At 42.9% G+C, this 27,379-nt stretch overlaps 1 protein-coding gene across 5 annotated transcripts in view; it reads left to right on the plus strand.

Moving 5' to 3' along the window:
• Positions 1 to 27,379, plus strand: part of ATG10 (autophagy related 10) — a 718,554-nt gene that overhangs the window by 150,538 nt on the left and 540,637 nt on the right. For 4 of the 5 annotated variants that reach the window (XM_069224673.1, XM_069224700.1, XM_069224710.1 and 1 more), the window contains 2 exons: positions 4,214 to 4,300; positions 16,781 to 16,906. In XM_069224673.1, the coding sequence (XP_069080774.1) occupies positions 4,214 to 4,300; positions 16,781 to 16,906 (213 nt within the window). The remainder of the gene's footprint in view (positions 1 to 4,213; positions 4,301 to 16,780; positions 16,907 to 27,379) is intronic. The other variant, XM_069224691.1, reaches the window with a different exon arrangement.

The following is a 27,379-nucleotide window of genomic DNA, read 5'->3' on the forward strand; positions in this document are numbered from 1 at the left end:
AAAAATCAGGACGTATCAATTCATATAAAGGTTTTATGCGTGTAGCATAATCAGGAATGTATGTTCTGCCAAAATTTAGAAAGCCCTACAACGATTGGAGTTTCTTAATCGTATTTGGTGGTTGCAGTTGTGCACACTTTTCTAAGAATTGTGGCGCTAGGCTCTTACCTTCATTCAACAGCTCATATCCCAGGAATATGATGCTAAGGAAGGCAATTTTCAATTTTTTTGAAGTTAAATTTGTAGCAGATTTTGGCAAACCCTACAACAATGCGGGCTTACCTTTCTTAAATGTTGTAGCAACTCGTCATCCGTGAGATATATATATCATCCACGTATGACAACGCTTCAGGGTCTAATTTGTGTAAAATAGCAGTCACACGAGCTGCAAACAGTCCTGGGCTGTTCTTATACCCTTGAGGCAAACAACAGAATTTTTTCTGGGAGCCTAGCGCGCTAAAGCTCGTTAAATCTCGGCTTTCAGGTGGTATATTCTGGCAGAAGAATCCATTTGAGATATCCAAAGTAGTTTTATATTTTTTCCGCACAATGTTGCTCATTAGTGCAGCGCTATGTGAATTTTGTATAGCATATGTACGTGTATGTCCGTTCAAATGTCTGTAGTCTAAGACTATTCTATATGAATGGTCCGGTTTAGCTACAGGGAATAAGGGATTATTCATCGGTGAGACACAGGGTTCAATTACCCCCTGATATTCTAATTGTGTAAGTATTTCTCTCACCTGTGCCATTGCTTCATGTTTTATGGGCTACTTTGTTTGTGGCTGAGGCTCACCTTTAATGGGAATTACATGATACGGAGAATCCCTATCCCACCCTACGTGATTTCTATATAACGCCGGTGCCTGTGCGAGAGCCCATTTTATAGAATAGGACTCAGCCAGTTCCTCTGGAACAAGGGGCGAGAAGGAAGGTTTAATAACCTCCTCCCCAGCTGGGCAGGTGCGGACAAAATCAGGCGGCCACTCTTGTTCGGCCAGCAAGATGTCATATATTTTAACTACACGATCCCAAAAGATTGCGTGTATAGTGCGTTCAATGTCTCCTTCCAATTGTAAAGTCACTGTATACACCTTGTCGGGTTCAGAGACACGCATATCTGCTGTTTCTACTTGTATAAAATCATCAGTTGCTTTCACCTCCAGATGCTCTAGAAGATTCCGGCAAACTATTGTGACCTCTGCAGCGCTGTCTAGCAGTGCTAGAGCCCGTGTCTTGTTCTTCAAGAGAACCCTCTTCCTGAGTGGCATGTCTCAATGAGACTGCTGCCACCTTTTTCTTTATGAACTGTTGTTTTTGTTGTATCGGTTTCTTTTCCTTCTTGACAGAAACCTCTGAAGAGCGTTGTGATTCCTGTCTCGATTTCACGTACTCTGTTCTCCACTCTGACCGCCCACCTCTCTCATTTCTCTTTTCCGAAGAGTCCTGAAAGGAACGAGATTGGCGTGTATCAGTATATTGATATCTATCAGGCGTTTTTATATTATCTCTATTTCTGAGATGATACCTATTCTGCGGGGTCTCCGTACGTGGAGATTCTCCCCTTTCTTTTTTGGGTGTCTGTTGTTTTTTCTCCCAGCGCTTCTTGTTACCCTCAGGTTGCTGTTTAGTATTATCTTTATTAATTTTTCCCTGAAATTGAGGTTTTTGTGGTCTAGCCCCTAGGCTATCTCGACCGATACTGGAATGTTTCTGCTATTATTTTAGGCAGTTCCCGCTCCTGATCTTGTTGCGGGACGTCACGAAGACTAGGGGCTAGACTTGTGCACTGCAAGTGCAACTGCTTCCCCTTTAAGATTGCTTAGGATTATCGAAGAAACCGCAGCAAAGTTGCCCATCAGTTGCATTCCTAAATCAAAGGCCGGGGCAGCCCCGTATTCATCCTGAATTTGTTTAAGCACTTCCGGTAGGTTGGCTAATGTCAGTGTACCGTGTGCCGTTGTATAGAGCGCAGCAAACACTGTGCCCCATGTATTACAATGTTCCACTGTGTGAACCATCCCAAAGGGTAAACACATAGTTAGTATTCTATGTTTGTCCTGAGGTCCGGTATGGGGAAATACTGCTTCCAGCGTATTAATTTTCTGCGCCAGCCAAAATGGAGTCTCCTCCCGTTTTGCTGGTACTTTACCCATAATAGAGTGTACAGTCACCGGGTTTATACCTGCTGTTACTGCGTGTGGTTGTGCTGGAGCAGCACACGCTGGGTTTGTATTTAGTGCCTGCATCACAAATTGTACTAATCGTCTATATATTGCTGTTAATTCAGTATATGAGCGTCGAACCTCAGCCACTGCCATATTGGCAGCCGCAGGATGTGGCGTATATGTGGCCAATAAAAGCCAGGTAGGATCATCATTACTTAGTGGACCTAACCTTACTGGTAATATTGTATGGGGTAAGGCGCCATCAAGCCAATTATAATGTTCTTGATAAGATAGAGGTATCTCTAAGTATGCGTACGCCCTGTATTGTCCAGGCGCGTTCGCTACTGTATATGTATGGAATGTATTTGTATTCCCATCAACTACTGGAAATGCGACCCAAGAGTAAAAAAGTTCTGTTCTATAGGCTGCGTGGGCGTCCACCACAAACGTGACCGGACCACCCTGGCCCGTGAGGCCGTTCGCTAGCAAATGTGCCGTTAGCGGTTGCCTCATGTTAAGAGCTATTTGTACAACCTGGGGATCCGCCATTATAAAAGCACCAGAATTCAGAGAAGGCACACCAAGATGGGTTCTTTATCCTTTTAAGGTTCAAGCTTGAACAACGATCCGCTGTAATTAGGATTACCTATACCACAGTGGCGGAAATCCTCAGTGCCACGGACGTCTCAGCAGAAGGAACTGAGGGATCATTATATTATATGAGACCGAGATAAATCTGTGGACCCGAAAATTAGAGCCAGACCAAACGTTGGCGGCGCCATGTCACGTAGGCTCTCATTATCCTAATGAGACTATTAGATTTTTGATCATTCGCAGTGTGGGGGACTAAGTCTGACCCACGGTGAAGGACCCTTGTCACCCCAAATCCGGTTTTTGCTCCGGCTAACTAGCAGTGCCTCATAAAGCTACATTAACAATGGCTACACTACACTACCACTTACCTATCTTCGTTTCAACTTTCTAACTTGGCCATACATCATTTTTTGTAATTGTTGGAACAAAAATCCACATCTTGCTTCATTTGCTACTTTAGAATTCTGCAATTTTGAACATCGGTATTTTGAACATCGGTATGAGTCTTTAGATCAAAGTACAAAAGCTGCTTCTTTGCTCTGCTGGTGCATTATGAACATAGAAACTGTCTATGTTTATGAAACGTAATAGCCTTTTGGTTCAGTTTCTGGTATTGTTAATATATTGGAATTCAGGGAAGCGGGCCGGCGCATTTCTGGCATGGAAAGCAAGGGTTGAGAGGTCCAGGAACATTATCAAGGAGCTGGTTGTTAGTCCTCAGAGAGATGTTTCAAACAAAGTTGAGGACATGCAGGGGTGCATGGTCTCTTTATTCTCCACATTGTACACCGAAGCGGTGTTCCCAGACAAACTTAGGGAATTGTTGAGGGTTCTAGAACTACCTGGGCTTACTGTGGAGGGTAGCGAGTGCATGGAGGCGTAGATTACTCAGAAGTAAAAAGTGGCAGGCTCTAATGCCATCTCCTCAGAGCTTTATAAGCTCTTAAAGGACGAGGTTGTGCCATTGTGGGAGGTTCCGTTTATTTTGATGTATCAGGGCAAGGCCCAGGCCCCTGATTCATTGATTCATGGAAGGAAGCCATGATTAATTTGATTTTAAAGCCTGTCCAGGACCCTAGGAATGCTGACCTTTATCGACCAGTATCCTCACTAAATGCAGATTATAAGGTTTTTGCAAGTATTTTGGGTGGAAGGCTGGCCAAGTTAGAACCACAATTAATGCATCCAAATCAAAAGGGCTTTGTGCCAAAGCGAAAGATCCATGCGCGTACCCAGCAGTTAATAGGATCTATTGACTTAGCAACGACTTGGCAGTGCTTCCAATAGATGTTGCCAATGCATTTAATTGAGTGTGCTGGGCTTATCTTTGGGAGGTTTTGGCAGTGCTGGGTTTCCGTCCCCCTTTCATTTTGAACCTCCAGAGACTGTATGAGAATTTTGGCCAGAATTTTACTTAACGGGTCACTGACTTGGTGTTTTGATATTTGCAGGTCACACAGCCGGGGTGTCCACTGTCTCCACTTCTCTTTGATACCTATATTGCGCTGTGCGCCCAGCAGCTTAGACTGGATGCCCAGGTAAGCCCCTTTTGTTCACTGCATTATAGCAATAAGATTGCTCTATATGCAAATGATCTGGTTACCTGTACATCGAACCCTGCCCGGACTATCCACAGGGTGGAAAGGCTGGCGGTAGAATTTGGGGCTTTATTGGGGTACTCTGTAAATTACTCCAAGTCATAGGTGATGTTCTGGAATGTAGCAAACTGGACAGGGGGGAGGCACAGGGGGAGAGTAAGTACTTGCCCCCTGGAGGTAATTTAGGGAAGGTGGCTAAAGAGGTGGATTTATTACTCGCCAGATGGATGAATTTATCTTTTACTATCTGTGGGCGTGTGACTCTGTTTCATATGTCGATTATTCCCAAGCTGACTTACCTTTTTAATTGCACTTCAGCTATTGATAAGATTCATTGGAAAATAACAAGCTTTATATGGGCTTCAGAGAGGGAAAGGCTAGGTTGGAAAAAGTTGATGTGCAAGCTTGGGAAGAGGGGGCTTTCCTTGCCGGGCCTGAACCTGTACTGTATGGCTTTTCAGTTTATAAACAGCAGGATTTTTCTGGGTACTCTGGATAGCTCAACATGGGGGGTGATTCTAGCAGCGATGGTTAGGGACCTGGGATCCGCCAGGTTCTTTTACCAGTTTGGCGCCTCTACATAAGAAAAAAAAAAAAAGTGAGGCTAAAAGTCCTAGAGGCTGCACTGAGCTTATGACTCAGAGTTAGGAAGATTCTGGGCATTGGCTGTTATTCAGATTTTGCACCTATCTGGGACTCCCCAGATGTCAGGTAGGCCAATACCTCCCATCGTATACGCCTCGAGTCAGCTTCTGGAGGGCTATGCAAGGTGGCCAATCGCCCTAGAGGAGGAGTTGCAGTGTGGCCAACGATTCTATGAAGAAGTCTGTGGGAACTAGGTAGGGTGTTCTGTAGTGCATAGATCATCTGCAACAGTGTCATCATTTGAACATTGCTGCCCGACCAAGGAGGGAGAACGGCAAGACCCCGCAGGTGTTGTACATCTGCCACAAAGCATTCTAAGATAGGTTTTATTATAGAATAATTGGGGATCTTTCATTACGTATATATACCTAGGTATCTAAACTCCTCGTCGGCCATTGGCATGGGTATATCTCCTCTGTGGAGTGGGTTAGGATCTGTGATCAAGTGCTTCAATAACTTCTGCCAGTTGATGGTGTATCCTGAGAAGGTCCCGAAGATTCAGAGTATTTGCATTAGTCTAGAAATAGACAAGGTGGATCAGTGACATAGAAGAAAATGTCCTGGGAGGTATGTTTCCCAGGACTACTCCCAGTTGAAAGGGCTTTCTTAATTTCATTTTCTGCCCGGCCCAAAGCAAAGGCCTAGTTTAAAGGACCATCAGTCCTTCATTTGTTCAAGTATCATTCTTGCTGGGAGTTTCTGGAGCCTAACAATTCTATACCAATGGAAATAAGGGAAACAGAGCACACAGCTTATCACTTCACAAGCACTGAAGAAGAACTCTGATTTAGAGGCATGTTTTTGGCTCTGTTCAACCTCTGTATGTGTATGTATATGTGTGTGTGGATACATATATTTCTTATTTAATTAATGCGTAATTAATGAAAACCATTACATGTGATACAAAAAATATTTTACAAAATCCTTCATGTTTGATTCAAATCAAGAAGTTTCATCTACAAGCAAACAATTTGTTACATTGTAATTTGAAACACATAGTTTCTGGTCAGAACTTTTCCTTTTAAACCCATGATTTGTGTACAAATCAGATGGTCTAAGGAATCTTCTTTTGATTTACTAAGTTTAAAGCACATTTTTGTCTGGCTAATGCTTGTTTTTATAGTTCCACATTCAAGGCAGATTTGTTCTGGTGAAGAGTTTCTCGTTAAACGAAATGTTGATCTATGAAGTGCTTCTTAGTCGTATGAGATGGTTGGAAGAAACTTAGTGCTTCTTACTTTCAAAATGGGCACCATGGATATGCCCCACAGGTTTCTGTTACGTGAGAGAAGGGCCCAGGTATATGGAATTACAAGTTTTCATATTTATTTTGGCCTTGGGACAGGTGGGCCCGGCCCCCTGCAGCACAAACTCTTTGGCTGCCAGTTTACAGAGAAGGGACCTGTCTGCAGTGAGGTAATACGTGTGTCCATATGTTAATGCTGTTCGAACTTGTATTTATTGTTCCTTAATAAAAAACCTTCATTATTAGGGTGATCTCTGTGGAAAAAAAACAGTTTAAGGTGTCACTGCACTACTGACCAGTTAAAAAAAAAAAAAAAGTTTGAAAAGTATAACAATATGATGCTAAGTATAATGCTCCCGGAATGCTCTCTGATTAGATGCAAATGTTTACAGAAGCTTGTAAGCAAGAGTGATGATTATTTGCTGTCAAAGTAAAATGTTCAGAAAAATATGCAAGTATGAAAAAAAATGTTTCCCTACTATGAAAGTTTAGGTGCTATTTCTTTGAAGCATCATTCAGTAAGATGTGTTGATGCATGCTAGTATTTCCAAAAAATATTCCCAATGGAAAATCAGTGTAACCAAGATTATGGGAAGCATGAAAATAAACAAGCACTGGCAAAGCCAACCTATCTGACTTTTTTTGTGAGTCTTTTGGTTTTGTCAATGTGTGTCTTGTTTTGAGATGGCTTTCATAACACTTTATTGTTGTGGGAGCGGCCAGGCCCTCACCATTGTAAAAACACTGGCAAAAAAGAAAAAAAAGTTTTTGGTCTCAAAATCACACATTGCCACCAGTGGTTAACAAAGACCCTGCAACCCCCCCCTTCCAGGGGGCCCCTTCAGCACACCACCTGCCCTGAGTGAGTCTGGTGGGGGGGGGGGGACCCTCCATGTTCTTTGTAGGGGCCCACCTTCAGTTTCGTTACGCCACTGATTGCCACAGTAGTTCCTGATACTGAACAAAACTACTTTGTGTGCCAATATGCTTCTTGTAGAAGAGCGGAATGCGATCACTCACAGTAAAGCCAGCCAATAGATTTGCTAATGTGAAAATCTATTGAGCATCTACAAGTTCACTTTCCCTCCAATCACTTTTTTCCCAACCCTGGAAGAACTTCTGCTTCTGCCATTGTCAGGAGTAAATTTCTAACCTTTCTCATTATGGGAAAAGATTAGAGAAGAGCTGGTGGAAATCCTTAAAACATGCAAGTTAGTAGGTTTGCAGACTCCAAGGCATTCCAGCCTGTAACTATTGCTTACTGCTTCCTCCAGCCCCAGAATGCAGATCTGCAGAAAGGTGGCAAAATAAGAAAATTGCTATAGTAGGGATTGAAATTGCAAGTATTCAAGCCTTATTATAGTAGTAGCCCTGGCATAATCAGAGAGGCTATTATAAGAGCTCTTACACAATGAGATTGCTGCCATAATTTGTCTTTGCACTACATGGCACCAAATGAACAAGTAGATTTTTTTACAGGTTAAGTAGATTTGAGAAGCAACCTGTCCCATGGACAAGCAGATATCTGATTAAATTCCACACCCCTGAGGGCCATCTCAAGCGCACAGACTTTGGTTTTCATAGGCAATTTACGTGCTTCAAACAAACCATGCTTATCAAAAAGAACACCCAGATATTTATAATCTGTTTCTTGTGCCATGGGTTTTTGATTTAAATGCAAATGCCTTCTTTCTTCACCTTTTTGTCAAAGATGAAGACAGCCTTTGTTGTCTTTAGGTTAATTCCCAAGTTATTGGCTGAAGCATAGTTGTATAACTTAGTAAGTAATGTCATATATAGTATATAAGAGATATACATGCACTTGAGATGGTACATTGATGTAGAATGTTAAAAGCTGTATTATCACCAGTGCGAAATACAATAAAAATGAGCTTGAAAAAAGAGACAAGCATGCATTGTAATAATGCCACATCAATCTACCTACATGAATAATTACACAAATAACGCTTTAAATAACACTAATGTTTTAATTCTTTTATAGTGTTACTTATTTCAGTGTAGCGTGTCAGCACTTTACATTAAATGCAAATTGATTTTCATGCAAAGTTAATACAAAAATACAATTGTAAAAAGCTTGATTTTAAATAAGAATATCAGAAAAAGGCACTTTGTTTAAATTTTCTTCTAGAGCTATTAAATACCGTAAGCATTCCTCACAGCCTTGGCGAAATTTAAATAATGTGGCTGTAATTTCAGTTATTTCATGTTATGGTTGTTACGCAAAAGTCCTGCAATGGTACCACTTTGCCTTGAAATGTAATTATGTGCTAATCATGGTAAACTTTTAACAGTGAGAGTGTGGGGAATAATATGAAAAGCAATAACATGTGCAGTAGTTGCTGTAGTCACTTGAGTTTTTCGTGCTATTCTTTTACTTCAAATTGCATCTTTAAGTAAAAAATTGTCACGAAGTTGCTTTTTGTGCTAAAATATAGTGTTAAAAGACAGATTTGCATTTTGCATTATCTCTTCTAAATTAAGTGAATTGCACACAGCACTGTGAATAACCAGTGGATCACTTTCAGTCATAAAATAGTTGTTCAAAACAACACTGGAAAAGATAAAAAGAAAATAGAAAAACTAGTTTAACGTGTACAAGTACTGCTTCCAATGCTCAATTTACTAGTTTCATATCCTTTCCTAAGGAACCTTATACAAACGTCACTAGATTCACAGGCTTCACTGGTGAATAATTAATGTATTAGTTACCAAATAGTTGCTTACGCATCTGATCGTAATGAACTACATAACCTTAATCAGGACCCTGAAAAAAAACCAACTTAAAATCTGCCCTTTACTTGCAGCTTCTTCTTTGAATTTTACAAAGTGGGTGTTTAACGGTGGAGATGATCCATTAAAGCAGATAATTAGGGCTTGCTGGCAAGTTCTGACCTTCACATGATTTAAAGGGGCACAAAGAAGTCTTTTTTAAGCCTCACTCATTGCAGGGGGCACACACATTTGAGCAGATAGTTTCATTTTTATAACTATAAAGCCTGCATTCCAGATTATTCCAATCTCCCACTCATGACAGTGTAAAATCTTTAGTGGCTGGTAGACCTGACAGCCTTTGGGTGGTCTTCCCCCAAACCTTTTGCCTACCTTGCCTCATTTTTGCTGATATATTTTTGTTGCCCTATAGACTCTGGGCGCCTTATCACTGCTACCCAGTGTTAAAGTGCATGTGCTCTCTCCCCTAAAACATGGTAACATCGGAGTATCCACATTTGGCATATTTTAATTTACTTGTAAGTTCCTGGTAAAAGTGCACTATACATGCCCTGGGCCTGGAAATTAGATGCTGCTAGTAGGCCTGCAGCACTAAATATGTCTTAGGTCTGCTACTACAGAGTCTTTGTGGGCAGTTTCACTTTCATGTTTCCTTGGCATTTAAAACCCCCTGCCAAGCCTTAAACTCCTCTTTTATTACACATAAACAACCCTAGGGTAGGCCCTAGGTGTCCAATAGCTCAGGATACTGTGTAAGTAGAAGGCAAGGCATGTGCTACTTAGTTTTACATGTACTGGTGGTGAAAATCTCCCATATTTGTTCTTCACTACGGTGAGGCCTACCCCTCTTATAGGACAGCATTGGGGAGTCCTTAATACATTTATTAAGAGTAATTCCTGAATGAGGAGGAGTAGGACTGTCATGTGTGGTACCTATGTATTTGTATTCATAAATCCTCTTTAATGATAACGTTAGATCTATGATTACAAGTTTAACAAGCATTTGCAATGCAATGGGTCTCGCGTTTGCTCATGTTAGAGCTGATAGCGTTGTAAACTCCTAACCCGACTTTTCACCTATCGGCAAAAGTGCATTTATGAACGTAACTCGAAAAAGTGCAATTAACTATGTAAAGCGCTCGACTTCTGCCAAGCGAAATCGCGCTAGTAAATTAGAGAAAAAGTAGTCCACGAGCCGGACAGAAAACAGCGAGCCTCGCTAGTTTTCTGTACTTTGACTAATGAAAGCAAGCAGATTTTAATAGGTAACCCCACGAACCAACCCTGACGTGACGTCGACAGGGCTCCGAGCCCTTTTCTAAACCCTAAAGCACCTCGCTGCGATACGCATGCGTGAGCGCATGCAACGCAGGCTCAACCCTAAAAATGCCCCTTTTAGAAATTCTGTCTTTTTCTGCTCTTACTCCCTGTGTGCCTACTGCCTGCCTTTAATACACCCTTGGGTTGGATGACAGCTGGACTTTGTGCATTCCCTGTAGACCAGGGGTCCTCAAACTGTGGGGCAGGCCCCCCAGGAGGTCCTCAAGTGATCCTAGGGTGGGTGCCAGGCTCTGGCCAAAAGAAGCATTACACAGATAACAGTATTTTGTTTTAAGCAGAAACATGTTATTGCATTTTTAAAAAGGCAACAGTACTTAAGTGCAATGTTTAAATACGTCTAGACCTATTTAAACATTATCATCTTTATAAAATAATCGTGAAAAATTCGGAGGGGGACCCAATTAGTTTTATTTTTCAACTGGGGGGCGGGGGGAGCATTTAAAAGTTTAGAGACCACTACTCTAGACAGTCACACACAAGGGGAGCGGAGGTGTGCCATTTACATCCTGATGGCCCATCACCAGGCTGATGGGCCTTCCTGAGCTAGAGGGGAGGTAGGACGTGACGCACCTGAACAGGGCTGTGCCTGTCCCCACACAAAGAGCTGAATAAACCCTTCTAGTGTGTTTGGAGCCAGGGCATGGAAGGGAGGACCTGTGTGCACTTCAAAGCCCCTCTTGAAGTCACGCTCACTTCAAAGGCACCACTGGTTATAAGTACTGGACTGGACTTCTGAATCTACCAAGTGTTGGTGAATGGACTGCCCCTCTGTTGGAACTAACTCTGCTGGACTCCTGCTTTGCTGTGCCTGCCCTGCTGTCCTCCTTTCCTGAGAGTGAGAACGACTGGACCTGTATCGCTTTATCTGTAGAACCGAGTAATTCCAGGGTCTTGCTGGCTTGCCTCTTGTTCTGGAAGTCTCAGGGCCATCAAGGACTTCCCTCAACTCTGCTTCAGTTGCTAGAATCTGCCCACTGTGAGTCTTGCCTGACCAAGAGGTGCAAATCCAGCCCTGGGGCCTTAATAGTGGACTCTGCAGCTGTTTGTCTTAAAAAATGGATCCATCAAAGCCGTTGTGTTGCTCGGAACTGACGCAGTGCCTGTCGATGACGATGCAGTGCTGATTCGATGACGACGCAGCACCCAACTGCGAAGTTCATTGACAATGCAGCACTGATCTGGAGACATTGCTGCGCAGCTCGATAACGATGCATCGCTTGCATCGAAAGAGATTTGACGCTAGACGTGGGACCTGACTGCAAGGCTCAACAACAGTGAATCTATGCGATTGCGTGACTAATCAAGTCTTTGACGCCAATGCATGCTCCATTCAAGGTACTTTTTCAGAGGGCGCTTCGTGGGTCCTATAACCGGTCTTCCCTCCATTGCAGCCAGCCTGAACTTTGTATTTACCCTGGTCTAGGGTGACCTCCAGTAACCTTTTAGCTCTTGTATTGACCTTTAGGCACTATATTGCAGTTTATTCTTTACAGGTTCATATCTTGAGTTCTACTTGTTGGATTTTTATCGTTTTGGTCTTGTTTTATTCAGATAAATATTCTCAATATTTCTGTTGTGGAGTCTTGTTGTGGTGTCTTTAATGTGTTACTGTAATTTTAAGTGCTGCACAAATACTTTACACATTGCCTGTTAAGTTTAGCCTGACCTCTCTGTGCCAAGCTATCAGAGGGTGAGCACAGGTTAATTTAGGGAGTGTAACTGACTTACCCTGAATAGGATTGTGGTCACTACTTGGACTGGGTGCATACCTCTGCCAAATAGAGACCCAATTTCTAACAGCAGAGAACCTGCAAATTATTAGATCAACTCATGAGCTAGAAAACATTTTACCAAAATAGGGTTGTCAGTGATTAGAATCATAGGGATCAATAACAGTATATGTCTAGGAGTTTTAACACACTTCCTTTTTGTCCTGCTCACTCAAAAGCTTTTTTTCCACTCTTTTTTTTTAAATGAATTCTGACAGTTAGATCTTCACCAAAGCTGATCCAATCGTAATGTTTCCAGGGCTGATTGTAATTATTTTTGCTGTGGATTATTATTCTAAGACTCGTAAATCCAAGCAAATAAAATTGTTTAGTGTTTACATGGCAGATGGCCATGTGCGGTTTACAACACATACACACATTACACAGCGACAATACATTATGCAAGTGTGTAAATCATTGTAGAGGAGAATGTTCCATAAAACAATGAATGTTACAAGATGTGGGAGTCTCATGTTGTCCTTACTGTTAGGCATTATATGTTAAGAGTGCAGGGTGGGGAGAAACACAAAGTCAAGATTTAAAATGTAATGCAGTGGTCGGGTTGTCTGTACTAAGAAGACTTTATTACTACCCAAATGAACCCTGTTAGCAACCTTAGAACAATGATAGATTGAGGAAAAAGACAATAAAGATCTAAACCCATGCTTTGCGTTTTACACATAGCACCTTAATGCTTGTATATAGATCACTGTGCTATATTATGATTGCAACTTATGAACTGCAAATAACAAAGCAAATAAAATGATCTCTGTTTCAAAAGCAGTAACACCCTAACCTAGGTACATAAAATACAAATTTGTGATCTGCATGTTATGATGTGCTTTGCAGTAGGCACATTAAAACTATAAGCTGACCTTGTTCGTATAAACTGAGACTAGACAAAACCCAGATATCTCCAGCAAGTGCAATAAACAAGTCAACTTACTATTAATATTATCTCATGAAATGTACTGGGCACACACAGATCTCTGTAGCAGGTGCCTTACCCCCATAAAATATTTTAGAATGTCTGTGACCATTTAAGTAAGTCAGAGCAAATTTGATGTCTCCTGTCCTTGTTCTTACTTTCTTTGCAGCGTTTTAAATAAATAAATGTAAAAGGTGACTGTCGGATTTCGCCTTTCATGAACCTGTCCCTTGTGACAGGAACACCTTTCCGCTGCCACACCTTGACCCCCAATTTATAGGTTCAAAGAGTACTTTCTTTCTGATTTGAACACCGCCTGTAATCCACTGTGAATCATGTGATAGTCAGACACATACTCCAAATGTTTGTATAATCCTCCAGGCTCCATTTGCAACTGTTTTGTGAATAAACCCTTAGTTTATGTATCCTACTAATATTTCTGTTGCACTTTCATAGTGATTCACCTAATCACTCAGTGTTTGCTATAACAAATACATATTTCATCGCTCTATTGCTGAGTGTTGAGACGGGGCCACTCACCTGAAAAGCAGGATGTCTGCAGGGGCGATGGTATGCCCCCGACCTCCTGGAACACCTCTCAGCACTTCCTGGTGGACACAGAAACCCTGGCAGGTGTCCCAAAAGGAAAGTGGGAGAGGAAGAGAAAGAGACAAAACACTGCCACGTCTTGCCGGTCCAGCCAGGCACCCTGTATCTTCGGGGGGCAGGTCATTGTTGACAGAGTGATAGTAGAGTTAGTGCACTCAACTTCCTTGAAACTGAATCTCTCCTTCTGATATGGGCACAGGAGCGGTTGAAGAACACCGGGATGCTCCAGCACTTTTCTTGGAGAATAATAACTTTTGGCACAATTACTAACACTGCATTACCAAAAACCCAAACTGAGTACCATAACAATAAGTACTGCAACACTAGGGCTGGCTTCACAGATTCACTGTTGCACACTACAATTAGAACTGTGGTTGCACTTATCGTTCACAAGACAAACAAGGACATTAATTATATCGCATATAACTTTCCTGCATGCATAGGGTGGAACAAAAACAATCCAAGAAATACAAATGTCCACTCTGGGTTTAAACAGGGTGGCACAGTTTGGTTCGGTTTCACTGTGTGTGTGAAAAACCCTTCAAAAGCAAATTCCTCAAACTTGAAACACAGGCATGAATGACACAATTTAAATCCAAGAGTTATGCTATTAGAGAAAGAAAAGTCACGTAAATGCTCTTTTAAAATTGCACTGTCACTTTTTGTAGTACTTGAGCTCAAGCAGATTTCCTGAAGCACGTTTAGGCAAGTAACTACAATAATAATGTAGAATGTTCAGAAATGCATTTATCTCTTCAAGATAAGCACTCTGCCAAAATACGAGATCTGAAATACACCAGCTGTTCTAGGAAAGCGTGGCGCTCAAAGAACAAACTCCCTGGAGAATACTAGCTCAGCTACAGTCTTTTCCGGAGTGCTGGAGGAATGCCTGGTGTCAGCTGGTACAGGAACGAAGAAAATAATTTCCTCAAAAGTCCTGAATACGAGGGTGACCGCAGGGGCTGGACTGCCAAATCAGATGCTAAGATCAGGAAGCAAAACAAAGCCAAGCAGGGAGGCATGCTTCACTCTGCTACTTATAGCCAATAAGGAAAGCAGTTGCATTTCCACATGTGGATGAGTCACCACACCCAATTAGAAGCACATGTCTACACCACACCTAATTAGAAGCACATGTCTATACCTGCTCATATTAGCAAACCAGCATTGGCAAAACAAGCATTGATAAAACCAATTGTGTAACACAGCACATTGTTTACTTAGAAACATGAAGGTTTAACCAAGAACAGAGATATGATTTAACCCTAATCCCTGGGGATGCTGACAGATAACGCAGGAGGCACCTTGGGGATTCCGGACACTGAGTTTCTCTAGTATGCACAGTTGTAGGCAAGCTTTCTCACCGTCATCTTGGCCCTTATTATGAGCTGGCCAGTAAATAATTAGTTAATTGAATGGGGAGTTATTACTGTATGTCCCCCTTATTCAGGTTTTTGTGAGGAGTAAAGACGGGTATTAAAATTTGTGCATAGATTGCTGCCTGTTTTCCCCCTTATTCTGAGCACATTTCACCAGGTTTTACTTGCAAATGTATGATGGGGTATAATGTCCTGGTATAGTACCACAGCCCTCGTAATCCTGGTTTGGGAAAAGACAGGGGTTTCTAACCAAATCTGAATTCCCTCAAACCCCTTAATTGAGGGCTGTATTGTATAAGCTTCTTGTTCAAATTTGTGATGAGTTATTTAAATATGTGGTTGCAGTTTGCACAAAGACCTTTAGTGTATCCGACTGTATTTTGTGAACTGACCTATGTACTTAGAGGTCAGTTCACAAAATACTGAGTCGCAGTGGGTCGCAGTTCAATGTACCTCATGAATGTTAATGATAGATTGCGGCCAGCCACAATTTGCTGCCATCACAAGGATGGTGGCCTGCGGGAATTAGCACATCACCATGTAGTTTGTGAAATAAATTTAGGAGTCTCTTCTTGTAAAAGGCTGAATTTCTACAAGATCCCCCAATTATGTTGATGACACTCTCTGGCCAAGGGCAACTGACCTCTTCTCCTTTCTTCCTATGTCTTATTGCAGTAACCACTTTATCACACTATACATGCGTTATAATTTCCAAACACATTCAAGCAAACGTTTCCTATAACACCTTTGAACCACAAGAACAGGATGTTCAAGCACAGAAATAACATTTCTGAAAACATAGGGCGGTTAGGCCACATGCAAAGTTTCAAAAGCAATTCTAAGAAACCAGCACATTTGTAAGAAACGAAAATGATCAAGGCTGCTGAAGGCATACAATGTTGCTCAGAAAATTTGGAGCTATAAGGTTAGACAAAATGGAGCCCTCATGCAATTTAAGAAATCAATTTTCCACACTTTGATTGGCTTTAAATAAAGCATTCTTTTTTATTTTAATGCAGCCTGTTTTCAGGAAAACAGGATAGGTTTACAACAAAAATGAGAAACATTGGTAAAACTATTTTTTAAGAGTAGGCAGTGGTCCCGTTGACCACTGCTTACGTCTAAAAATGTTTTCCGATCAATTCACATTGGGGACAGAGTCCCTTTGGGGCCCAATCTCATCTATGAATGGGTTACCAACTACTTTGAGGTGCTGGTAAAATATTAATGTTTTGAGAATGCATTCTGGTCGCAAAACGTTAATACATACCATAAGGAAATGCTATTTGGAAGGGACACTTTAAACATTCCTTTCCAAATAACGATTACTTATGATTTCCTAAACCTATTTAACTATTAGGTAACACACATTTTCTTGTCTCAAACCCTGTGAGTTACCAAATTGGAGGGTTTGCAACAAGAAAATGAAACATTCTAGTGTCAGTCTTTGTGAATTTGGAGGCTAAAACATGGCATCATTCATGTGCAAGGTTGACCCTATCTTGGCAGCAATTACCTCATCTTCGATGCTGCCAGTATCGGGATTCCGACTGACTTATTGTGCAGTTTTGTTCTGTGTGGACCTGTAAGCGTTTGAAGCTGACCAGCTCCTCGCAGCGTGATGTAGAAAAACTTTAAGCAAGTGTTCTGTGTTATTTTCCTTGGCACGTTGATGTGCTACATTGGTTATTCATGTGTGCCTTTAATTGCTTTGTTCCCCAGCAGGCAGCAACAGTTTGTGCTTTTTTGCAGATGCCCCCGAGCGCAGGGACAGATGATGGCATCTTCCTCGATGAGCACACATTCAAGCAGTGCTGTGCAGAGTTTATGGAACATGCTCAACGAATTGGAGACGGCTGGGAGTGGAAACCTATGAAGGTGAGGACTGAAGCGTGTTCTTATTTGTTAATGTACTACGTGGCACCTTACCAGAACCTTCTTACTCCTTTGTACATGGCTGCAAGCATCTTTGGCATCTGTATATATACTGCTTTCATTTTGGAAAATCCCAGAGTGTTACCCTGTGACATCTCAGCTTGCACAAGAACAGTGACCAGAGCAGTGGAGACAAGCGTGGACAAGGAATTTCAGAAGTCAGTTTGTCCTGTAAAAATTCACTTGCTCATCTGTCTGTCCTCCTGTTTTTTTAAAGTGTCCTAGTGGACAAATGTCTTCGTATGGCTTAGACACATTTGTCACTCTGGAGCTGGTAGGCTATTTTTCTGCTAGCTTTGAGTTTCCTCCCTAGTGGGCTAGACCTTCTGTGAGTCCATAATTTTGTTGTTCGACAGCAGAGCCCTGAACTCTGCTGTTTATAAGGTGAAGGCAGAATAGAGGTGGGTGAACCAGCAAATTAACAGTGTGAGCTGAACCAAGGGTCTGACTTGGGTATAAGAGCTGGTGTAGTGGTTGAGCCATGAAAATATTTGGCAAGTAAAGAGTGCAATAAACATCATATAAAATATGATAAGGTTGCTTCAAAATTCAAAAAAAGTTATTGTATTAACATGCAGAAGCGTTTCACTTGACTCAGATTATGTCATTACATTTAAAGGTATTTGTTAAAAGTGATAATTTTTAAAGATGAATTTATAAACGTGCTTGACCCGCTCTGATCACAATGCCATTAGTTAACCAAGAGGCAAGTCAGCTTTCCTATGTACCCGATAAGTGGCCTAGATTTTTTTTTTTATAGATAGAGCAACAATATAGTCTTTTAAATCAAATGCAAGATGTGTTTGTACCGACCACCTCCTGAACTCACATATTTGAAGTTGCTTGCATACCTGATAATGAATAAAAATTAGGGTTGGTGAAATAAGTTATTTTCCCAGGGTCACACCACTGGATGAAGCACGGAAGGTGGGATTGATCACAAGGTTTCTTGCTTCACATTGGGCAATTCAGCCAGTAGGTATTTCTCCCTCCTGCTTTACATCAAAGGCCACTGCTTTATCTTTAGTTCTCGGTGCGCGAGGTAGCAGTGTGGGTGCAGGCATAAGTCACATGAAGGCTCAGCTCGTTTTTGTCTTGAGGGCTTGAAATGACTTTGAACTGAGCCAGGCATCCTGCTCAAGCGTTCAGTCATTCGCCCACCACCTAATAACACATAAATTAAATGTCATCTTCCATACTTGGGCTTAAAATACAAGCCAAATGATAATGAAACATTAGTCAGGAATCAGCATTACATTACAGACATTTTGATTTTCTTTTTTGTAAAAAGTGGGATTGGACATAAGGGAATATTAAAAGCACCTTAGAACCAAACTGCTACTATTTTACATCATTAGTAACGTATTAAGAATAACAAAGACAAGTGTAGAAAAATTAATTAAGTTAATGGATAAAAACTATTACATTAATAATAAATATGGTAAAACATAAGCATAGCAGAAATGGATTAATTCAGGGAGGTTTAATGTTTTCCAATATTATTTTATGCTTATCTACAACACTTTTGTTGATATTATTCAGAAAATGTGTGTGCGGCAACCATAATGAGTCCCTGATAAGGGTACAACTAATACTCTATCTAAGCAATAACGGTTATCACAAGTTGGATACCCCCACCCATTAAACGAAATATTTGAGGAACATTTCCAAATAGTGTTTATTTGTTGAAACGCACTAGCAAGGAAAACATCTAACACTCTTTTACTGGCAAAATGTTTTTCCAATTTTCAGCCAAACACTCCAGAAAAATAATGGGTATACTGAGGTGATAGAATGTTTAAAGATTACATTGATTTGCTTCCCTACTTTATTCCAGAAAGCTAAAGTGTTAGGACACCAAAATAGCATGTGCATCAAATCACTATTGATACAACTGCAATGCCAGTGTTTTTTATCTGTGTAAATTAGAGAATATTGATATTAAGTAAGGAGTATAGGGGGAGCGTGGCTTGAGCAGCCAAGATGGCGGGCGAGTATTAGGGAGACTCTGTAGTGAAGCCCCGATTATCCGCTGTTAGGCCTGCAACTGGGCACGGCCGTACGGTGGACTATAACAGTTGAGCCTGGGGGTCCCGGGAGGTACCTCTTGTGCAGGCTGACACCCAGGTGCTGAGGTGACGCTCAAGCTGCTGGCACACACGTGGGCACAGGATACACAAACAGGACCGGAAGGCGTGGCAGATGACGACCCGTGCATGAGCGCCTCCAGAAATGGCTCTGATCTGATCACAGGGGGAGAGGCTAGGACCTCCCAGGAGCATTGAGACCTGCCAAGCGACTGCAGGCTGGAAGGCAACGGTGAGTGAGCCTGCAGCAGGGGTCTGCGATGCGAGAGGAGTGGCCTGAAGGGATGCATGCTCTGAGGCTTGCTCGGGGCGGGAGGGTATACCCTGGACCCTGAGCTGTACTATACTTCTCACTCCCCCCTGGGCCTTGATAGTGGGTAGAGCCCCGAACTACTGCATCTGCTCCACGCCGGACCTGTTGTTCTGACGGGAGGCAGTGTGCTCGGCCTGCACTTAATGGGATTGGGGCCTGGGCTCACTTGATGGCCCATCTCCCCCTCTGCCTACCTGGAGTGCCTGTTGTGAGTCCGCTGAGCAGGCAAGGGGCTCTGGACCACCTGGTGGCGATCTCATTTCAGCCCCATAAAACGGAGAGATCACCATGTGGGCATGGAGTCTGAGTTATGTGCGTCCGCATCACGGCCTTCCTGGCAGAGGACTGACCTGGGACTGATTTGGCAATCGAAGGATCTGTGAGAGGTGGGTGACATAGAAGTTTACTGCACTGACCTGAGGCTGCAGCCCATGGTGGGGGGGCTGCTCACGCTGCTGCACCTTTCTGGAGGCCACATCACGCAAGCAAGCAGGCCCCCATATCCCTGCATCCCGGTCCTAGTGACTGAAACTGTACTTGCATGTACTCTCAGTTGGCAAACTTTGTAGGTGCCTGCCCACTGATCGGCTGAAGATACTAGCTGATTAGCCTGTAGTAAGCAGAACACTGAAGCCTAGATCGCTGTGGGCTGAATGCTGTTGCACTGAAAATTTTGAGTACATAGCCTTATCAGCCTTGGCCACTTGGCTTTCATGGTTTGCCGAAACGGGCGTATACGCTGTGGAACTAGCGGCAACTCCCAGGTGCCGAGATCCAACACCTCAACTTCTGTTAGACATAAGCTCGATGCCGTGTTGGCAGCGGTGGAACGTCTTGGCACATCCCTCAATCAGACACGAACATCGCTAGAGAACAAATTTGACAAGGTGACTAATGACCTGACTCCACTCCACATGGACCATTGCAAACTAGTAGACAAGACCCGCTTGCTTGAATGCAACTTGAACGACCTTGCCCCCAAAACTTGTCAGCTGGAAACCTCAATGCAGGCATTACTTGATAGGGTAACAGCATTGGAGCGTCTAGCAGAAGATGCAGAATGACGCACTAGAAGAAATAACATTCGCGTTGTGGGTCTTTGAGAAGGAGTGGAGGGCGCAGATGCTGTTTCCTATGTAGAGAAGTGGATTCGTGAGCTTGTTCCTGCTGAGTCACTCACACAATTTTTCATTGTTGAGGGTGCACATCGCGTCACTGCAAGGCCTCCGCCACCGGGATCATGCCCGTGACCCCTCCTGTTTCACCTGCTACATTATGTAGACAGGGACTCCATTCTATGTGTAGTGATATTGCTCCCAGCCCTCCAAGTGGACAATGCTAAAGGAATGATGTTCCCAGACTACACCATCGCTGTGCAAAGGTAGAGAGGCTCCTTCTTATCTGTGAAGCGCAAGCTGCGAATCCTTAACCTGAAATACTCTCTCCTGTTCCCTGCCACACTGAGTGTCGAGACACAGGTAAAGACACGATCCTTTGACACTCCTGAGGCTGTTTGGGAATGGTTGAAGTCTACGGGATCAGCCCATCAGCAATAAATAGTGAGGGATCGAGAGGAGTCATGGGACTTGAGACCTCTCAGATGCAGGAATTGAAGGTGCCATGGAACCCACCCCCACCTCACGACTGGGTCAGGCTTCTGATTTAGAGCAGATTATACAGGATCAACACTGCACCCTGCAGACTGCAGCAGCTATCAGAGAAACAGTATCCGTTTCAGATACTGAAAGGGACCTCAACAACTCTTGGTGGGGAACTTTCAGAGTCCGAATCCATGGTGCCTCTGTTGTGATACGTCAGATTGCAGATTACATAATCTGAATCTGTAGTTGTATTACATGTTTATTCTCAGGACAGCTATGATGCTTAGGTTAGTGGTCATAAACTGTTGAGAACTGCTTACTCACAATTGTACAAGACTCCAGGGGTGTTGCTAGGTCTTCCTTCTCCTTTCATCCCATCCCTCCCACCCACCCCCCCCCTTCCCCTCTCCATTTACTTGGTCACTCCTGTTGCTCCTTTTTCCTTGGCAGCCCTGTACGCATTGGCTCTATCTACGTCCCATTGGGCTTTTGTAGAGCACGTTATAACACGTCCCTGGTTTCTGCCTGCATATATGGTGTAGCAGGGGAGTTCGCTACTGGGCATTCTAAGTGGAACAAACTCCAGTGGAACAAACTCCACATCCCCCCCCCTTCCTTGTTTGTGGGCACTTTCTTCCCCCACACTAGGTACGCCATACTGACGGGTCTGATGGTTTGGGCAGATACCTTTCGTCCCTCTGCTCTAATGGTATTCTATTGTTTTAGATTTGTGGTACTCCTTTGTTTTATGCTGCACTTGTTCGTCGTTGAATGGAGTCCGGTCTCCCATTGTTTCCCTCCCCCGCGGCCTTGCTGCTTGTTGCGCAACGCTGCCTAACTTGAAGAGCGGTATTCTAAGTGTTCGTCAGCCTACTAGCTATGACTCCCACTAATATTCTTACGTGGAATATGAGGGGTAGACATACACTTGCGCATATATATTTCATCTATTCATACCTTAAGCCGCACCTGATCCACATAGTGCTCCTGCAGGAAACAAATCTTGCACTGCTGGAGACTACTAGGCTACGGCGGTGCAACCAGTTTCTCCTCACGTGCTAGGTGGGCTTTTATATGGATCCATGGTACTCGTTTTGTGGCCGAAGAATATGGAATTGACACTGAGGGCTGTTATGTATTCGTTTGCAGATGTTTGGAAGAGCGCACACTTTTATTAGGATCAATTTATGAACCAAACACAGACCAAGTGTCTTTCTTCTGTAAGTTATCTGGCACTTTCTCGCTGGAGTGGCTTTCCTTAGCTCATGGGAGGGGATTTTACTGGTGTTCTTGACCCTGAACTTGACTGTTCCTTTCCACCACTACCTACCCTTCCAACACTAGCCGCTGCACGTTCGCTGCAGATTTGGCTCCATCACTGACATCTGATAGATTCATGGTGCCAGTGAAATGCTGCTGTAAGAGTCTATTCATTTTTTTTCAGTTCTGCACCGGTTGCATGTGTAACTTTACAGAATTCTTGCACAGTTAACTTGAACTCTTCGGTACTACAGACCAATTATCTAGGTCGCACTCTGATCACAATCTGCAACTCCTACAATTGGAATGGGACAGCTGCATCCCTGCTGTCCCCACTTGGCGACTATGACCTGAGTTGTTGGAAAACGTGCCTTTTAGGCACTGCTATATCCGAATATTTCGACCATAATGATGTATCATCAGGGCTTCTTGAATTGGATGCGTTCAAGGTCATCATAAGAGTGCACTGTGCAGTGGAGTATGTGATAATCCAATGAGGTTGATTTAACCAGAATAGAGGAAACCACCTTGCAGTATGAGAATCGCGCTATCCAAGATCCCACAGGATGACGTAGACTTACAAACAAGTGCAAGGAACCCTCTTCCCTAATAGGGATGCTGCACAGTCTTAAATATGCAGCCCATTAGGCTCATACGCATGCTGCTGCCGAAAGATCAGGTCGGATGTTAGCGTGGCTGATAATTCAAGAAGAGGAACGCACCCCGGTCCTGGAAGTACGATTGGTGGAGGGGCGCATGCTCTAACCCCAAAGTGAGATTTATGATGAATTTGTGAGATAATACACTGCCTTGTATCGACCGGCTGCAGTAGGAGGCCCACTGGACTTGGAGGCGTTCCTCTCTTCGCTCCCACTGCCCTGTCTAGCGGCTGAGCAGCAGACAGAACTGGATGAACCTCTAAGGCTACTTGAGGTACAGGACAGTATATGCACTCTAGCCACCGGCTAAACCTCTGGTCCTGATGGCCTTTCCGGCTTAATTTTATAAAGCATACTCCTCCACGGTCGCTCCTCGCTCACTGCGGCTGTATGAGGAGACTTTATTGGCGGCTTCCCTGACCGCGCCACAGAGAGAGGCGCTATTGATCTCTGTTCCTAAACCTGGTAAAAACCAAGTGAAGTTGGGTTCTTATAGACCGCTGGCGATGCTCAACACACATGATAAGATCCTTGGCAAAATTCTGGCGACGCAGCTGGCGCCCCAGTGCCTCAGCTGAATCACCCAGATTAAAATGGTTTAGTGCCAACATGCAGCATTTCCTTGAATATCCGGCACTTTTTCTGGGTCATGAAGTACTCTGCTCAGGACGGCCTGCGGTGGGCTGCCTTGCACTGGACCTAGAAAGGGCCTTTGATTCACTGAAATGGACTTTCTTGTTCGTGGTGCTGCTCCGCTTTGGCCTTGGCCCCCACGTCTTAAGGTTGGTGAAATTGCTATATACTCAGCCTCAGATCTGGGTCAAAACCGTCATGATTATCTCTGAGACAATTTTGGTGGGCAGAGGGACTCACCAGGGCTGACTCTTTTCCCCATTGATTTTTCACTGGCAATTGATCCGTTGGCAGTGGATATCCGTCGATTAGGGGAGGCCTGGAGCATTCTGCTAGGAGATGGACCACATACTGTGTTCCTCTATGCGGGTGACCTCCTTCTGTACTTCAGAGGCATTTTTAACTTTCCGGACAAAGTTGTTGGTACACTGCAGCGCTCTGCCACTCTGTCTGGATTGTGGGTAAACTGGTTGAAATCCTGCGTATACCCCTTTAACCCAGGCCTACCTGACCTGAGCCTTAAGCTCTGTGGTGCACTCATTGCTTGGTAAACTAGGACGTTTCGATACCTGGGTGTTAATATATACCACTCCACGGCTGATTTGCACAATGGGAATCGTAGGCAAGCGGTTACCTCTATTTGTGCCCAGATGAGCTTCTGGCAAACACTGCCGCTCTCGTTGATGGGAAGAATAACTCTTCTGAAAATGTTGGTCCTCCCAAGGATGCTATACTACTTCTCTAATTTACCTTTATACATTCCAGCCAAATTCTTTAAGGAACTGGAACCCAGAATCAGGGAATTTATCTGGAACAAGGACACTGTAGAGTGGTGCTGGCCAAATTGTACTCACCACTGGAACAGGATGGTCTGGTGGTGCAGAATATGGAGCAATATTATTTAGTCTCCCAACTTCAGTGGGTGGCTAGATGGCTTTCTGGATTAAAGTTGTCGGACACGGCAACAGTCCTTCGGCCCTGGACAATACCTAATGTGTCCCACTTGTTTCACCCAATTGCACGTGTGCGGGACGCCGGACTCCCTACTGTTGGTTGTGGCACACTGCTGCTCCGCAGTTGTCTTCAGCTCACACGTGCGATGAACCCTTATGCGCCAGCATTGGCTCTGCTGGGCACGCCTCTTAATGCACATGTCTGCGGCGGAGCTGGAATCTTGGCATGCTGATGGGATATATACGTTGGGAGATCTGTATAAATAAGGGACGCTAATCCCATTTGCCACACTAGTAGGATATACCAGCTTGCCACCAGGACAGTATTTGCTGTACAATTCCTTGATAGCGACATTATCCCAACATAGGGGAGACATCTCCGCTGGACCACTGATGCATCTAATGGTACAATATCTGCAGGTCATGGGGTCGGATAGGCATCTGGTGCATTGACTGTCTCTCTGCGGGACAGTTGGGAGGGCGACCTAACAAGACCCTTCACAGATAAAGAATGGGACATAGTATTAAAGGGCCCTACTGACATACCACACAATGTGCGATTTCGGTTTTTCCAATTCTCTGTATTGCACAGAGCCTATCTTACTCCAGCTAAAGCTAATCCGTATTTTCACAGCACTGATGCTGCTTGCAGCGGATTGCTTCACTTGTTCTTGTCCTGCCCTTGCTTGCGCTCCTACTGGCTAGATGTCGTAGCAGCTTTCAGTTTGTGCGGCGCACCCACGCTGGAACAGGCCCAGTGGTCTGGTTGTGTGCCTGACGTTATGTCAACGCCCTTAGCAATTGGTTTCCTCCCCTCAGTGAGGTCTTGGTGAAGCGTCTCTAGTGGAGCCCTATTGCTGCGCGGCGTGTGGTCTGATTGGACGGAGCTGGCCGAGGCATGATGGAGGGGGAGGTGAGCGCTTGGGAGTTATGGGAATGGACTCCAATTGTGTTTATCGTTTTATTGTTATATTATTATACACCATGATAATGCTGAATATTCACTTCTTTTCTGTGCAAGACATACACCACTGCTCATTGAGAAATGTTATGTTGTGTCATATGTCGTACAACACTGAGTACTCTGAAGATTGGAGGCATATGTCTACTCTTAGTGCTGATAAATGACTCTATTAGCTCTGTTTATTAATCCCGTTGTTAACTGATGTATGGAACTCTGTACAGACTAAGCTGGCTCTAACCAGAGATGTGTTCCTGGTTCCTCCTCATTGCAGTAAATGCACAGATTGTAAATGCTTTAACACCGGAACTGGATAAAAAGATTCAAGCAATTAAGTAAGGAGTATATCAAATCTATTATAAACAAAAATATGTCTGGGTTGTGTTAGCATCTCTTGAGTTCTTGAAAGTTTAAACCGAATCTTCTTCCAATAGAGGATAAACCAACTAGACCCCTTTCCCCATAAAATCTCAGTTTTAGATGTAGATCGCTCAGAATCCATACAAGAAAAAGATCTATAAATAACTGAATCTTTTAATTTCAATAATAAGATCTGAAGTAGAAATTAACTTTTAGAATCAAGATCATCATTCAGTATCACCAAAACATCTTAAATAATGTTTGATGTATGTGAATCTAGATTAAAAAAACGGAGACAATTATATTTGACTGAAATTGATATAAAGAAATAGGACCCTCACTATTAAATATACCACAAATCCATGTTATACCCTTTTTCTCTCCAAGTTCTCCAAAAAGCTGGTCTCCTATTAAGTTTAATAAGTTTACCATACCATAATGGTGTCTTCAGAAAAGTATTACATTGCATATTACGCAGAGATCAATATGGCCCCATCAGCTTGCAGGTGTGTTTAAAAATTGTGATTGAAGGATTATAATGCTGTGAAGTTAGAGATGATATCTTTAAAAGAAAAATAGTGAATACGAGATTTCTCTATATCTAGCCATAATGGTGAGAAAGGTGAAGGGTCCTTCCTGAACCAAAAAGTTGCTTGTTTAAGACAAAAGGCTCTGCTGTACTGCTTGAATTCAGAAAAAAAGTATTCCTCCCCTGAAGATTAACTCTTTTAGGCTTAGCTGAAGAAATTCTTGCTTTCTTCTTTGATAAAAATGTAGAGCGAAATGAGTCAGTTCACCTAAAATACTGTATGAGGAAGGGATATCCACAGAGGTAGTATAAAGTATAACAGAAGAAATAATCGTCTTAATGGTTTCTGCAGTTGACTGCAGTTTAGAAATTAAAGATTCACATTTAAGAAGAACATATTTAATATTAATACTAACTAGTCCCTAATTGAACCAAATTTCCAAATATTTAATTTTGGATGAATTCCAAAATAAAACCAGAAGGTTCAAATTATTAGTTGGTACAAAACTTGTTTAATGGAAGTATTTCAGTTTTATCAGAGTTCTGATAGCCTGAAACTAATGCAAATGCAACAGTTTCACCAAGTCAGGCAGGTAAAGATATCTCCATATTAGAGATAAAAAGATGTTATTATCACCATAATGAAAACCTGAAATTGGAGGATTAATTTCAATTTTGGATAGAAAAGGTTCCAGCACTGAAATAAACAGTAATGGAAATAAAGGTCAACCATGCTGAACACCTCTTTTGGAGTAAAATAATTAGAAATCTTTCCATTTACCTTTACAGGACCTGTAGGATAATGGGGAGTAAAGATATTATTACAATTATTTTAAGCCTACAACCATGCCAGCGTAAAGATTTAAATATACATTTCCAGTCAAGCCTAACAATGATTTCTCCGCATCAAACGTTACTGCGGCATGGGGTATTTAAGAGTAGAAGCTTTGCTTAAAACGTTAGAGTATTTGAATTATCTGGTAGAGACTTCTAGCTGCAGGTTCCTTACCTTTTAATTTCCCTCAGATCAGGCTAATTTTCTGAGCAGTACCCCTGCGTG

Source organism: Pleurodeles waltl, chromosome 1_1 (genome assembly GCF_031143425.1).
Source record: "Pleurodeles waltl isolate 20211129_DDA chromosome 1_1, aPleWal1.hap1.20221129, whole genome shotgun sequence".
Taxonomy (NCBI): Eukaryota; Metazoa; Chordata; class Amphibia; order Caudata; family Salamandridae; genus Pleurodeles; species Pleurodeles waltl.